The sequence below is a fragment of the Mesoplodon mirus genome, assembly GCF_964341445.2.
Source record: "Mesoplodon mirus genome assembly, chromosome: 1".
In the NCBI taxonomy this organism is placed as follows: domain Eukaryota; kingdom Metazoa; phylum Chordata; class Mammalia; order Artiodactyla; family Ziphiidae; genus Mesoplodon; species Mesoplodon mirus.
The window spans coordinates 54,921,945-54,935,876 of NC_138976.1; the positions used below are offsets into that span (position 1 = coordinate 54,921,945).

General features: G+C 38.5%; 1 protein-coding gene across 6 annotated transcripts in view; it reads left to right on the forward strand.

Moving 5' to 3' along the window:
• Positions 1–12,955, forward strand: part of ELAVL2 (ELAV like RNA binding protein 2) — a gene marked incomplete at both ends in the record, with an annotated part of 71,873 nt that extends 58,918 nt beyond the window's left edge. For 2 of the 6 annotated variants that reach the window (XM_082620448.1, XM_082620450.1), the window contains 4 exons: positions 1,023–1,176; positions 4,386–4,611; positions 11,974–12,012; positions 12,625–12,955. In XM_082620448.1, coding sequence (XP_082476574.1) covers positions 1,023–1,176; positions 4,386–4,611; positions 11,974–12,012; positions 12,625–12,955 — 750 coding nt within the window. The remainder of the gene's footprint in view (positions 1–1,022; positions 1,177–4,385; positions 4,612–11,973; positions 12,013–12,624) is intronic. The other 4 variants (XM_082620449.1, XM_082620451.1, XM_082620452.1 and 1 more) reach the window with 3 other exon arrangements.
• Between the last annotated feature and the right edge of the window lie 977 nt (positions 12,956–13,932).

Below are 13,932 nucleotides of genomic sequence, written 5' to 3' on the forward strand. Positions count from 1 at the left end.
CAGTTAAACTAAAGGAAATGAGGTCAAAATAGCACATGAGACTCAGCACTAACTTAAAATTGGCAGAGATAGGTTATAGGCACAGAGCTATCGGTCACAGTTTGGGCAAGATCTAGATGACTTGATGAACTCTCCTTGAATGCTGTGTGCCTTGCAAACTGTTGTGGACCTACGGCATCAATGGGGTACTATCCTGGCTTAACTCAGCAGATATTCTAGCATGTGTGATGTGCTAAGATACAGTGATAAGAGAGACAGATACAGCTCCTTTCCTCCTGGAGTTCATATAAAGAGTGTTGATGATAAATACACATGGACTTGTTGTCTCTTCCATCCTGGTAGAAGTTTGGACACTATATCTCAAAGATGGGAAGCTTTTTGAAAGGGTACCTAAAATGGCAGGTAAAGTCAATAAACCAATAGACGGACTTAAGACCTTTTGAAAATCAAGATTAAAGAGGTATGTGGACAAGAAGACAGTAGGCAAAGGATAAGGGCAGGTACAGTTCATTCATACTTCAACTTCTTGCAGTTTAAGGACGATAGCTATTTTCGAATAAATCAAAAGGATGTACTTATAATAAATTCTTCAGAAACTTTGTACCATCACCCCCAACCCCTGAGATGGGAGAAGCGCAAAAACAGTTCACACAGATGTGTCAGGTGAATTTAGAATCTTTAAGCTTGGTCTTCTGATTGAGCCTAAATCCCTAGTTTAGGGGGATTTCCCCCCTCAAGGATAACTTACTACCATGAGTAGTACTGTGCTATGTGCACGATTGGTCTGTTTTGAACACTTACAAAGCTAGGGGTAAATACTGTCTTCTCTCCATGCAAGGGAATGGCGTTTCTCATTTGTCGAGAATTTCTCCAGAAATGAAACAGTTCACTCTGGACTTGCTTGAACTTCAGTGCTTGTTGTGTACTTCTAATGCAAAAGCTGCTAACTAACTTGAGGCAGTTTTTGGGTTTTGGAAGGGAGGTCACTGAGTGTGCATATACGTTTCATTGCTCTTTTCCAGGTTTCCTATGCTCGCCCAAGTTCAGCTTCTATCAGAGATGCAAATTTGTACGTCAGTGGACTTCCGAAAACAATGACACAGAAGGAGTTGGAACAACTTTTTTCACAATACGGACGCATTATTACTTCTCGTATTCTGGTTGACCAGGTCACTGGTAAGTAGGCAGCTGCTCTGGACAATCTTTTCTGCTCTCCGACTGGCAGATGGTGAAATATTTTGCCTTCCCATACAGAAGTCTTACCTCTGGAACACATCAAAGATATATGTGGGCCAGAAAATGCAGTTTTCTGCTGGGACTGTTCATAGATATGCATGGATAAGAATAGGTTGTGGAGTGTAGTGAGCAAGCTTGAGTCATTTCCTCCGCAAAGGTGCAGGTTTGGAGTATGTTTTGTGGCTTATAATAAATTTATAAGTATAATTATTACAGGTAAGTTATTACAAATAATTATTACAAATTAATCTTCATTTCCAAGCTGCTGCATGAAAAAAGCTCCCATCCTCCTTATAAAGTACTAGTAAACAATCTTATTTTTGTGAAAAACATAGTTTAATGCAGCTGATTCTCCAGGAGTAGATTACACTACATCTACACTGGTAATTGCTGTTAAGGCTATTTTTCAGGTCCATGCTGTGTTGTATAGGCATGTGTAAGAGTTTAAAATTTTGAATGTTAAAAATTTATTTTATCCCTTATATTACTTTTAACCAATCCAAAATAAGAAGACTAATATGTTTATTAAAAATTTTGTATGTAAGGGAGCTAGCTCTTCTGCTAAAGCTTTTAGTTAAAGAAAAACTAGCAATATAGATTTGATTATGGATCTTAAAAATAAGGCACCGGCATTTTTCTATTGTAAAAACAATATTCTTTTTAAAACATAATGAAATTAGGGAAACATGATAAGGAGGGGAAAAAATAACCTATAGTGCCATATACTCAAGTAGTTAGGTTTTTCTTTTTTCTGTGTGTTTCTTCTTTCTCCCCTCCTTCACTCTCCCTATTTTCTCTCTCTCCTTTCCCATCTCTCTCTCTCTCATAATTATTGTACCAGTGGAGATAGTTGTACATTACAATGTGTGATTTTTTTTCTTTTTAAAGAAACAATGGACCACAGAGTAAAATCAGGCCAAGTTTTAAATTCTTCAAGTGACGATCAATTTAGTTGATCTGAATTTGATCAGAAGCAGCTTATGTTATGCCCCTCTGTGCTGTTAGTTAACCTCTTACAGAGTCTGAATACCATACTTCTGAGTTCTGAGTAAAGTGATATCTACCATCATTCACATACTTGGAAGAATGGCCTGTAGGTTTTGCTGTATGGAGAAAATTTAGTCCAGTGGGGGTATATAAAAATGTGGTCTTTTCTTCTTAGCTGCATTTTGTAATTATCATACATTCTATCACAGTGTGTTGTACAACACAGACTGCTAATGGGGTCAAATAGAAATCCAGGCCTAGCAATCTAGATATATTGTTTAGAGCAACAAAAATGGCCTGATATTTTGTTCATATTATTCATGCTTTTTCATTCATTCATTCTCAGTGAGGACTTATGAATCAAAAGTAGATTTCTTTTACCTGTGATACAGAAAGCCCATCTCTTAACTGCAAGTCCATCCTGAGTATGTAGGCTCACAGGTGGATTTATCTCGCCACCTCTTGGTTTAGTCAGTGGTTCTCATGTGTGATTCTGCACCTGGAGCATCAGCATCCTCCTGGAACCTCCTTAGAAATGCAGTCTTGGGCTCCACCCAAACCTAATGAATAAAACTCTCAGAGTGGGCATTTTACCAAGCCCTTTGGGTTATAGTGATGCATGCTCAGGTTTGAGGACCATAGGTTTAGATGACTCATCCTATATAGAGGCCATTTCGTTGCTTATCTAATGCTTTCCTTAAGTCAAGTCCTAGGGGTTATTCATTCTTAATAGATAACTGAAAGGATAGATTTGCTGTCATTTCACCATTTCATCTTTATACTTAAGACTTACAGAGTGAAATTATCCACTTTACCTAAAATGAAAAATCCTGCAATTTTGTTATTCAGCCATCAGGTGGTAATAATGTGCAGCAGGTATAGCTTAAATAGGAAAGGTGAAGTGATAGGGGCTGTCTGAGGTAAGTGTATATGGAAAAAATGCCTCATCTACCTTAGAGTAAAATTCTAAGCCATTCAGCTTACACAGTATTAATTGTAAAGCAAGCAGACCTTTATTCTTTTTTAAAGTTCCTATAAATCATAATGGTCTAGTGCATTTTCTTAGCCTATCTTTCTTAATAACCTCTCAGTCTTTTCTTCAGTGACATACTCTGAATCATCTAGGCTTTTCTCACTGCTAGTCCCAAGCTGGTACTGCTACTACCAATTTGCTTGCCAAGAAAGTCTTTCCCTACAACTACTGCTCTCATGATGGCCAGCTATGGCCACCCCAAATAGCCTGTTAAGCTAATTAAATGGAATGAGTTGGGTTTCCTGCTACCATTTCTCAAAAGCTGGACAGGTATTTGGCCATCCCTCTGCCTTCCTCCATTCTTGTCTCTTAGGGTGGAGAGAGCGGGAGCCAGGGAATGACATTCCGTAGTCAGAAGTAAATGCTGCCAAAGAAAGAAAGCTTTGAGGCTTTACTTCTATCTTATTTATTTTTAAACTCTACCTCCTCTTTCACCTCTTTTTCTCCATGTAATGTTATTTCTCTAATAAAGAACAGCCAGTTAAAAACAGTGGGGGAACTTCAGGGAACCAGAAAAGCCTCTTCAGACGTTTTTCTTAAAGGGTCGGTTTCCTATATAATATGATTAAGTAGAATTATATTGTTTAAAAATGTAGCTGAAATATATTTTTCTACCACTGTGCATATATTTTTAGCATAGCTTTTTAGCATTTTTAGCAAATGTCTGTTTCTGTTCTCCTTGTTACAAGAAAAAGAGCTACTGTGCCCATCATTTCTGAACTGTTTGTCCAGTAGCATAATTTGAAAAGTACAAGTCAGGCATACTGTTGACTTTATTAAAGAGTGTGAGTGCATGAGAGGGAGAGAAGAAGGTGGGGAAAGGAAACATGGATATGCTTGTGTGCTTTCTTCTTCTTCTTGGCTTATTGGTAGCATGTGGTAATGGACTTTAAAATGCGTTAATTTAATTTAATGCATTTCATGTATTTAAAAAAATACAAAATTGTAATGCTATACTGAATTGCTACTAAGTCAAGGTAAAACTTTTCTCCTCATGTGATTTTGTGGCAGATGTTATATGTGGGTGAAAACATGTTCTTGAGAAGGAAAAATTAATTTATCCTTTCTTCTCTCCCTCCTGTCTCCTTCCACTCCCTCTTTCCCAAATCCTTACCCACATCTACCATAGGCATATCAAGGGGTGTAGGGTTTATTCGATTTGACAAGCGGATTGAGGCAGAAGAAGCTATCAAAGGCCTAAATGGCCAGAAACCTCCTGGTGCCACAGAGCCAATCACTGTAAAGTTTGCTAATAATCCAAGCCAAAAAACAAATCAGGCCATCCTTTCCCAGCTGTACCAGTCTCCAAACAGAAGGTATCCAGGACCACTAGCTCAGCAGGCACAGCGTTTTAGGTAAGTCTGGTCTGGTTCTTAATGCCCAGCTACTCAACTCAGAACTCTCAGGTTCACTGTCCAGTACTTTTACTGACAGGGTCTCCGGTTTGCTATTATTGTTGTTTTCTTTCTTTTTCTTATGGGCACAGAGAAAACCTACTTGGGGAATAGTGTCTGTTGGAAATATCCAGGGTGGGGACAAAAGGACAATAACCTACAGCAGTGGTTTTCAGCCAGGAGTAGTTTTGCCCCTCTGGGGGCATTGACAGTGTCTGGAGACGTTTATGTGGGCACAGCTTGAGTGGGGCGTGCCTCTAGCATCTAGTGGGAGAGGCCAGGGATGCTACTCATCACCTTGCATGTACAGTTATAGCCCCCAACAACAACAGATTATCTGGCCCCAAACAGCAGTAGTACTGAGGTTGAGAAACCCTGACCTGCAGAATGCTGGGGTCTTAACTGTTTCCAGTGCTTTCAAATTCCCCTTTTTAGTTTTTTTCTTGATAAGATCTTATTCTTGAGTTTTAATTTTTAGGTCAAGCTCTTTCAGTTACTTTGTTTTATAATATGTGCACCACTAAGGGTACCTAACTTATGTGATGACATTACGTTTTTATAAATAGGTTCTTCTTCCCTTTTTAAATTTTTATTCCTTGCAGTTTAGAGGTTGGCAAACCCCTGTAAAGGCCCAGATAGTAAATATTCTAGGCTTTGTGGGTCATGGTCTCTGATGCATGTCTTTTTTTTTTTTTTTTAAACAACTCTTTAAAAATGTAAAAACCATTCTTAGCTCCTGGGCTGTAGAGAAACAGATGGCAGTCTGGATTTGGCCCGTGGGTGGTAGTTTTCTAACCTCTGTATAGTCCATAGAATGACCATGCATTTTTAGCCCAAAGAGGATATTCTATCTCATAGACGGGTATAAATATTCTAATTTTTCAAATTTTATTCTAATACTGGGGCAACAACCAGATTAAGTCATTAAGTCACTTAAAAAAAATCCCTAATCTGCATGTGAGAAGAATGGTGACTTTTAGATGTTAAACAAAACACAGAGACATAAACATTTTTTATTTTCCGTAACATTTTTAATATCCTTTTTGGCCATATGGTATACTGCAGCCATAATGCCGTGTAACCTCCATGCTAGTATTTTTTTGTTTTGTTTTTTATCACCAGTGAATATCAATTTTATTTCCTTGCTGGAGCAGAATAGTTAATTACCAAAAATATAATCACAAATTTAGCTTAATAAAGAGTTATATGTTTTCTAGCTTAAATCATGTGCATTTTTTGATTCAGGTGTTTTAGAGTGCTGAAGAGAGTAAAGATAAAATTAGTAAAATATCTCCTTTAAAAAAAATTATGTCACCTGAGGTATGAGAAAGATTTTCCATAAACACCGTGTTCATTTCTTACTTAGGGTGGCTTTTGCCTTGGGAGAAGAGGGTTTACTGTCAGAGGCTCCATTTGGAACTGTTTGACTTGGTACCCAGTTGACTAAGCCTTGTGTTCACTTCACTCTCTGCTTTAACTTTGTAAGGTTTAAAAAAAGCATTGGTAGAAAGGAAACACTGCTACTTTTGACTGTGGTGGTTGGTGATTGGGCTGGAGGAAGACATGCATGGGGCTGCTTGCTGCTTGCCATTGCGGAGAAAGAAATTTCACAAAGCCATTTCTTAGCTCTGCCTGTAGGTTTCCTGTGTGGCATCTTAAGTGAGTAATATTTTTTTGCAAATTTAGCACAGACATGCATGAAGGAATTTTAGAGGCGTTTCCTAGGCAGCCTATCCAGTTAACTTCAGAGCTCTTTGGGGCCTAGAAAAGAATTTTGAGCTTAGGTAGAGGAAAGTTCTTTGAAACTTACTGGTTGATTTTAATACTGTGAAAACACAAGATGTTTGATGTTAGTAGAAAGCTGTATTAGTTTAAATTGGTATTTTTGGTGTTTCCCAATTTAACCTCTGGTTTTTGTTTTATGGTAGTTATTGAGTAAAACTGCTCTTAAAATCAAGATTGAATTCTGAGAAAGATTGAGCAAGAGGACTGAAATGATAGGATCTCCAGGAGAATGCCTGATTATTGAAATGGCAAGGCATGTAGGTGACTCAAATACTAGGTTGTTGATAGCTATTTTATCTGCTCTCAACTTCATCTAGCCCCCTCCCTGCATGCTTTTTTTTTTTAATTGGGTAAAGCTTTACAGGATGTTCTGATGATCAGATTTAATATTTTAAAAATTATCTTCTGCCCATTCTGTGCTTTTATCTTTTAGTTCCGTATGTAATTAACTTAGCGATTCTTCCTTTCCTTATCTCCTATAAAAAGAAATTTTGGAAAAAGGGAATAAGAGTTGTCTGTTTAAGGGAAACTTGGTTTCAGAAAATGGGGAAGAAGTTTATTGTACTTTCAGATTCTTAACTCTTGTCTCCGTCACCCCACTTCTCATAATCCATCTTCAGATAGTAAATTATGAACTAGTCTTTGAGCTCAATGAAGGTGTTTGGTTTAGATTCAGTGTTACAAGAAATTGAGAACCTTTATTCCTAGATTTTAAGTTTAGCCTGTTGTGTGTTTGGTTGCTTTTCTTTAATATCTTTGAACCTGGTCTGTCATTACCTTGATTTTTTCCCCCTTATTCTATTGAATTAAGGTTGAATCTTCTTTCATCTCAGAAAGACTCTTGAATTGAAGGACTGGCTTGCTTTGTTGGTATTTTGCTCTTCTGTAGTTCAGGCCTAGGTCATTACCTAGATCTTTTGTCTCTAGTATCTGTGTTCTAATGCTCTCAGCCTTGAGTTCGTCACCTTCCTGCGGACACTTAAAAAATTTTGCACTGTGTGTTTTTATGTTGTCATAGTGCCTCGGGAGTTGAGAGAGATTGACGAATACAAGTTATAAATATTAATAGCCAAGGATGTTTTTAATATTTATGAAATGTACCTTATCTTTTAAGGTTAAAAAAATTAAAATCCATGTAATAAGAGTTAAGTTTAAAAGTGGGCTTGTGAGGTTTATGGCTCAGTCAACCCATATGAATAATTAGAAGGAGAATTATTTTAACATGAGCACTGCTAATCTAATATGCTTATTTAATTGACTACAGTTTTCAAAATAAGACCGGCCTTGTTTATTTGGATGGATAGTGTAATTCAAGCCCCTAAGTGTGTTCTTGGGACATGGTATCTGAATTAAACTTTCAGCCAACTTTTTTTCATCTCTCTTCTTGTGGAGCAGCCTTAATTTTATTAAATGTGGTCTAGTCTAATGGCTTGTGTGCCTGCTTCTATAATAAGCCTTTATGCATTTTTAAAGGAGCCTTTTAAATCAGCACTTGAGTTTCATTTAAGGCATGTACTGGTTGCACGATCACAATTTACTTTGGGAAGAAACTGGTATCAATCCTCCCGAATAATTTTTTTCCTCTGTTTAGAGGAATTAGATAAGGAGATGAGTTGATGATCTTGTTGTGGGTTAACTTCAAAGCAGATCTTGGTCGGTGATCTTTAGTGAGGTTTTGAGAACCATTATTTGTAGAGTTCAGAGTTTTATTTTCTTACCCATTAGTAATCTCTCTGTATATTTCTATTTCTCACTTTGACTGACATCTCCCCTTCTACCTGCGTGTAGGCCCTCCCATAGTCTGTCAGCTAAATTTCTTGGAAACTGGGCAGGTACCTTCTTTTCACTCTCTACTTAAAAGCATCTAGCTTTGAAATGGGAATATTCTATTCAAAATATTGCCCACTTATAATCAGAAACTAGGCATGTAGTCATAAACTATATGCACATGGGGGCTTGTGCTATTATATTCATTAATTCATAAACCCTAATCATACACAGAAAACAAAAATAAGGATGAAATAAACAATATATCAGTGTTTTGCTAATCATGCTAACTGGCTCATTTTTCACTTACATAATATCTTAGTAAATAATATACCTTTAAAGCAAGAGTCATAAAATTATGATCTTGATAATTTGGAATTTCTTATCTGAGTTCATGTGAGACATGTTAGATTATTTTGTTTAACCTCATAGTGTAGCGTGTACTAGGAGTAGGAGAGGGAATCAACTCTCCCTTTTCTTATTTACTTGGGCTTTCCTTACTGGTGTCATCCTCCCTCTGATGATGGTGATGATGATTTGTTGTTTGCAGGAATCTTTTTAAAACTACCTCTTCTCTGAGGGTTGTTTTAATTAAATCTAGGTTTTCCAATCTAATCCTTCAAATCCACTTAACGTGTTATTTGTAAAGTGGATTATGCCCATGCTAAAGAACAGGTGACTGTGTCACTTTCCCTTTGAGGACTGCTCAGTCTTCCCTCAGGAAACTGTGTGATGCATGGGGACTGAGTGAGGGCTTTGGATGCAGTGCATTTATTCAATATGAGTAAAGAATACTTTATTTTTAAATTAGAAAAAATTTTTATTGGACACTTTAATATTTATTTGCCATACAGCTGTATATCATCACACACACCCCTCCTAGGTCATTCTGGAGGCTATTAACTTGGTCTCAATTAAAAATTGGCTTCTGTCATTAAATGATCACATGCAAAAGATGGCTGTCCCTGAACTCTGGACAGACCCAGAAAAAATGTGTAATTCTGGAGAGTAATAGTGGTCCTTGTGTCTGAGCTAACTGCCTAAGTGACAGTTTTCCAACTTCTACAAGGCTTGGGGTACATGGTGCCCTAGTGGAGCACACACTGCCTTCTCCCAGCTCCTGTGGGTGTGTGGCACTGAAAGCAGGGTAAACTGCTAGGTCCAGCTGTGGCCGGCGGGGGTTTTCAGTGTTGCCTGGGGTCCTGTTTCTTAGGTGCCATGTTCCTCCTTGTTGATGGGGGAGGAGGGAGGGGCAAGGAGAGCAAAGAGGGAGAGGGAGAGGCAGATAACTTGGCTTGAATTCCATAGGACTGAATTTTTTCTAAAGTGAATATTGAGTGAAGATACCAATGGGCAGGATCGTGGTATCACACAGGATTTCACAGGTAGGGCAAATATAAGGCTCATTGAGAGGGTCCTCAGAGATCCTAGTATAAAAGTCCTAGGCCTCCTGCCTGGAGAATCCTGGGGTGGAGAGTGAGAAATGAGATATCTCTCCTTTTAACACATGTAATCCACTTCTGGGGCAGTTTTGGTTTCTACCCTACTTAGAAAATACTGAAAACTTGCTTAGGAGATTCTGTCTCTGGACTTTTGGTTAGTGTCCTAAGCTGGTGGTGATAGAGTCTGCACAATTAATGGGCAGAGATGATGTGACTCTGTTTTGGTGTTTCTGCATCTGAGCCTTTGAGTACTTTGGAAGCAGACCTCAATATGCTATTCTGTTCTACTGGTGTCATATGCCAAATGCATTCTGTATTGATCATTCAGCAATTCTGTGAAATTATCTGTATCAGATTACTTTATTGTTGATGATACTAATTTGTTTGCATCCTTATTTCTGGTATTTGTGGCCTCTACTTTGGAGTATAAGGGTATGGCATCTTTGACTATACTCATTACCTCTGCACAAAACAAAATCCTCCTCCCACCTGTGTACTTTTCCCATATATGTGCTCTCTCCCTTGCATGTGCAAACAGGCTCCCCAGCCTGCCCTCCTGATAGTTCTTACTCTGGATTAAGTAGTTAAGGGTAATGTTAGTAACCTCAATGCTTTGATTCAGTCAACAGATGCTAATTGTAAACTTGTAGTGACCCAATCCGTCTGTGCTCCATGATTAGTGGTACGATGAGTAATGAACTTGTCCCTGCTCCTGAGAGGGTAGAGGGACAAGGCACACACCACACACAGATGAGGCTCCTTTGTCACTGTGATTTGTTCCTTTTTTTTTTTTTTTTGTAGTACTTTGCATTACAATCAGCTCGGTTCTTTTCAATTTTACGAAACACACAGATGTGCAGAGGTAATTGGGAATAGGAACCTGTGAAGATTCTTTGTCCAATTCTGAAAGACCAGAAGGAGGTGTCTTGGGGCTTTTATAAAACTAGGAGGAGTTGCTTTCTCATGTGTGCTCTAGACTCACTTGAGGCCACAGGTTAGACAATAAGGTTGAAACATTTTTCAGACTTAACCGTTTGGGGCTCCCCTGGTGGCGCAGTGGTTGAGAGTCTGCCTGCCAATGCAGGGGACACGGGTTCGTGCCCGGTCCAGGAAGATTCCACATGCCGTGGAGCGGCTGGGCCCGTGAGCCATGGCCGCTGAGCCTGCACGTCCGGAGCCTGTGCTCCACAACGGGAGAGGCCACAACAGTGAGAGGCCTGTGTACTGCAAACAAACAAACAACAAAAAACAAACAAAAAAAAAAACCCTTAACTGTTCATGGCTGTTAAAGAAAATAATGTTCCTCTGACCCAGGGTCTTAGTGTTGAACATTGTGGCAGTTGAGGTATTCAGTTATGCCTCCCTCCTCTAAACACACATCATTGATTGGCACTCATTGCACAAATGTGGAACATCGGAATGGTCTCTTTGAAACTGATAAAGCTAGAAGAATCAAGTGCTTAAAACATCAATTTAATTTTTGAAACAGGAAAAGGGTAGAGAGTTTTAAAGAGTACCCACCCACCGCCATCTACTTCATAAAAAAGAAATTGTTGAGAGAAGCTCACTTAAGTTTGTTTCTATCTACCTGCTTCTTACACCTTGAGTAGTGGGACTATACTTCTTGTAGAACAATCAAAATAAGCATCAGACTGCAGTCTGAAGTCCTTGCTTTGTTGCTCAGTGAGTCTGTCATCTTAGGTTCTGTGGACCTCAGCTGAATACATTGAGCAATGGGAGGTTTAGCTGAGGTTGTCTATAAGGTTCTTTTTACCTATACTAACACCACTTTGATTTTAAGAAATGAAAGTCCTTTGTATTCGGGGGGTTGAAGGGAAATTTATGGAATTCTGTGTAAACTGCAGAATTTGAATACCGATGCCACCATTTACTAACTCTTTGGCCTTGAGCAAGTCCCTTAATCTGACTGAGTGCCTTATGATACTCAGGAACTAATCGCTCTGAAAATTAAAAATAATATAAGGACATGTAGGTGCATGTGGAGTGCTTAGAACTTGCCTGCAAAAGGTGAGAACCCAAATGTTAAGTATTCCAGAGCCTCCACATTTCCTCTTGAAAGGGTTTCCTCAGATGACCACCAATGATTTCGCTGACCCTTGTAGAGATAAACTGCATCCATTGGAAGAGCTACTGTTTTATGGCAGTGGGTACCATCCTCTCAGAAATGTAAGAAGACCCACTGTTTTGAGACTTCACATACAATTAATATACAAACATCCCCTTGGAAGATGGCAGTAACGAGCCCAGCTTTCTTGGACATCAAGGGGAAAAATTAAAAACTGAAGTTTGCTAAATGTGTGTTTTGCAGGTTGGACAATCTGCTCAATATGGCTTATGGAGTAAAGAGGTAATGATAGAGGTTCATGATAATCATAATCCCTTCCCATAATTGACTAGTTTCTTTGATTTGGGGAGTGACACCCTTCATAAGTTTGTGTTGGGTTTTCTTTTGCATGTACAACCTAGTGAGAAGCTGTTTTTGAAGCACGGTTGACTCAAGGAATATTATCATACCACTGGATGCCACCTGGCCTTTAAAAACCCCATTATTTGTTTTCTCTTGCATTGCGACGTTATAGCATGTTTCTGTCTGTGTTGGTCCTTCTTGCCCCCAATCCTGCTTAAGTTCATGAAGCCAGTTCCAAATTTATTTCTTTGCTATTGTGAGTAATATTTTTCAATACAGTATATGTGGCCATTTCATAACTTATTAATACCATGATACTATAGCATGCCACTGCAAGCCACACACCGACTTTGGTTGAAACTTCAAATAGTTGTATGTATCTGTTGTGGGGAGGGGAGTTACCGAAACTCTTGGGATGGGAAAGGGGAAAGAATTAAGTCCACTGCTGTAACCAACCTCTGTTTCTATTTGTGCGTGTGTGTGCGTGCGTGTGTGTGCGTGTGTGTGTGCGTGTGTGTGTGCGTGTGTGTGTGTTTCTCCTATTTTGTTTAGTAGGTTTTCTCCAATGACCATTGATGGAATGACCAGTTTGGCTGGAATTAATATCCCTGGGCACCCAGGAACAGGGTGGTGTATTTTTGTGTACAACCTGGCTCCTGACGCAGATGAGAGCATCCTGTGGCAAATGTTTGGGCCTTTTGGAGCTGTCACCAACGTGAAGGTCATCCGTGACTTTAACACCAATAAATGCAAAGGTTTTGGATTTGTGACTATGACAAACTATGATGAGGCTGCCATGGCGATAGCTAGCCTCAATGGATACCGTCTGGGAGACAGAGTACTGCAGGTCTCCTTTAAGACAAACAAAACGCACAAAGCCTAATGAGCTCTTGTCCTCAGTCCATTTATATATGAAAACTATACAACAAAGGCAAGTTAAGAGAAACTTTATACATTAGTAAATGTCTTTGTAAGTCAGTGTTGAGATGGGGATAAAACGACTACTTAGCATCCTAAGAAATATGTGAGATTTTTTATTGCTAGTATTTGAATTAAAACTTCTTAAATATCTTTTATGTTTGAATATGGACAAGAGGTACAGGGTTTTTACCTGTCACATTGCATTCTATTGCCTTCTTTGAAGAAGGTGGACCTTTTAAAGTGTTTCAGCTAAGGGAAGACATTTCTTTTTTTTTTTACATAACTGCCTTGAACCTGTGAGTAAATATTGAGGCTTTGTGTTGTAATTCTTTAGTTGGTTGTGTCTTCCCCCCCCCTTTTTTTTCTTTTTCTGATTAGCTTTGTGTTTGGTTTACATTTAAAGCATTGCTGTTATGTCTGAGAAAAGTATTTTGAAGTTTACATTTTTATTTATGAAGTTAAAAACAGTATTTATTTTGTAATTATGATTTGGGTTGGGGAAGGGGGGCTACATTATAAACGCTTATTGTAAGAATACTGGAGAACTTTTCGTAAAGCAGTACCTTGCCAAAGAGATAAGAGCCTCTTTGATGTGGGTTTAAAAAAAGCATCTATTTTTATAAAAAAGAAAATTTGGAGAAACTTTTTACTGGTCCTGGAACAAATATTTTGACTTGAATACTTTGAGAAATCTCTTCATATGACACCTAGTGAGCTTTTAAAATTTACCAGGAAATTTGCAGCGGTTGGAAAATTTAGAAAGATTTATGATGTAGAAAATACTTTTGAGATCTTTGTATGAAAGGAGTAGAATCAATGGGGGAAACACTGCTGGTTTCGTTTTTGTAATCACCAGTGGAGCGTCTGATCATCCTGGTTATTATGTGATAGGTGGCTCACATTGATTTGTGATTTTGAAACAAATAAAAAAAATTTACA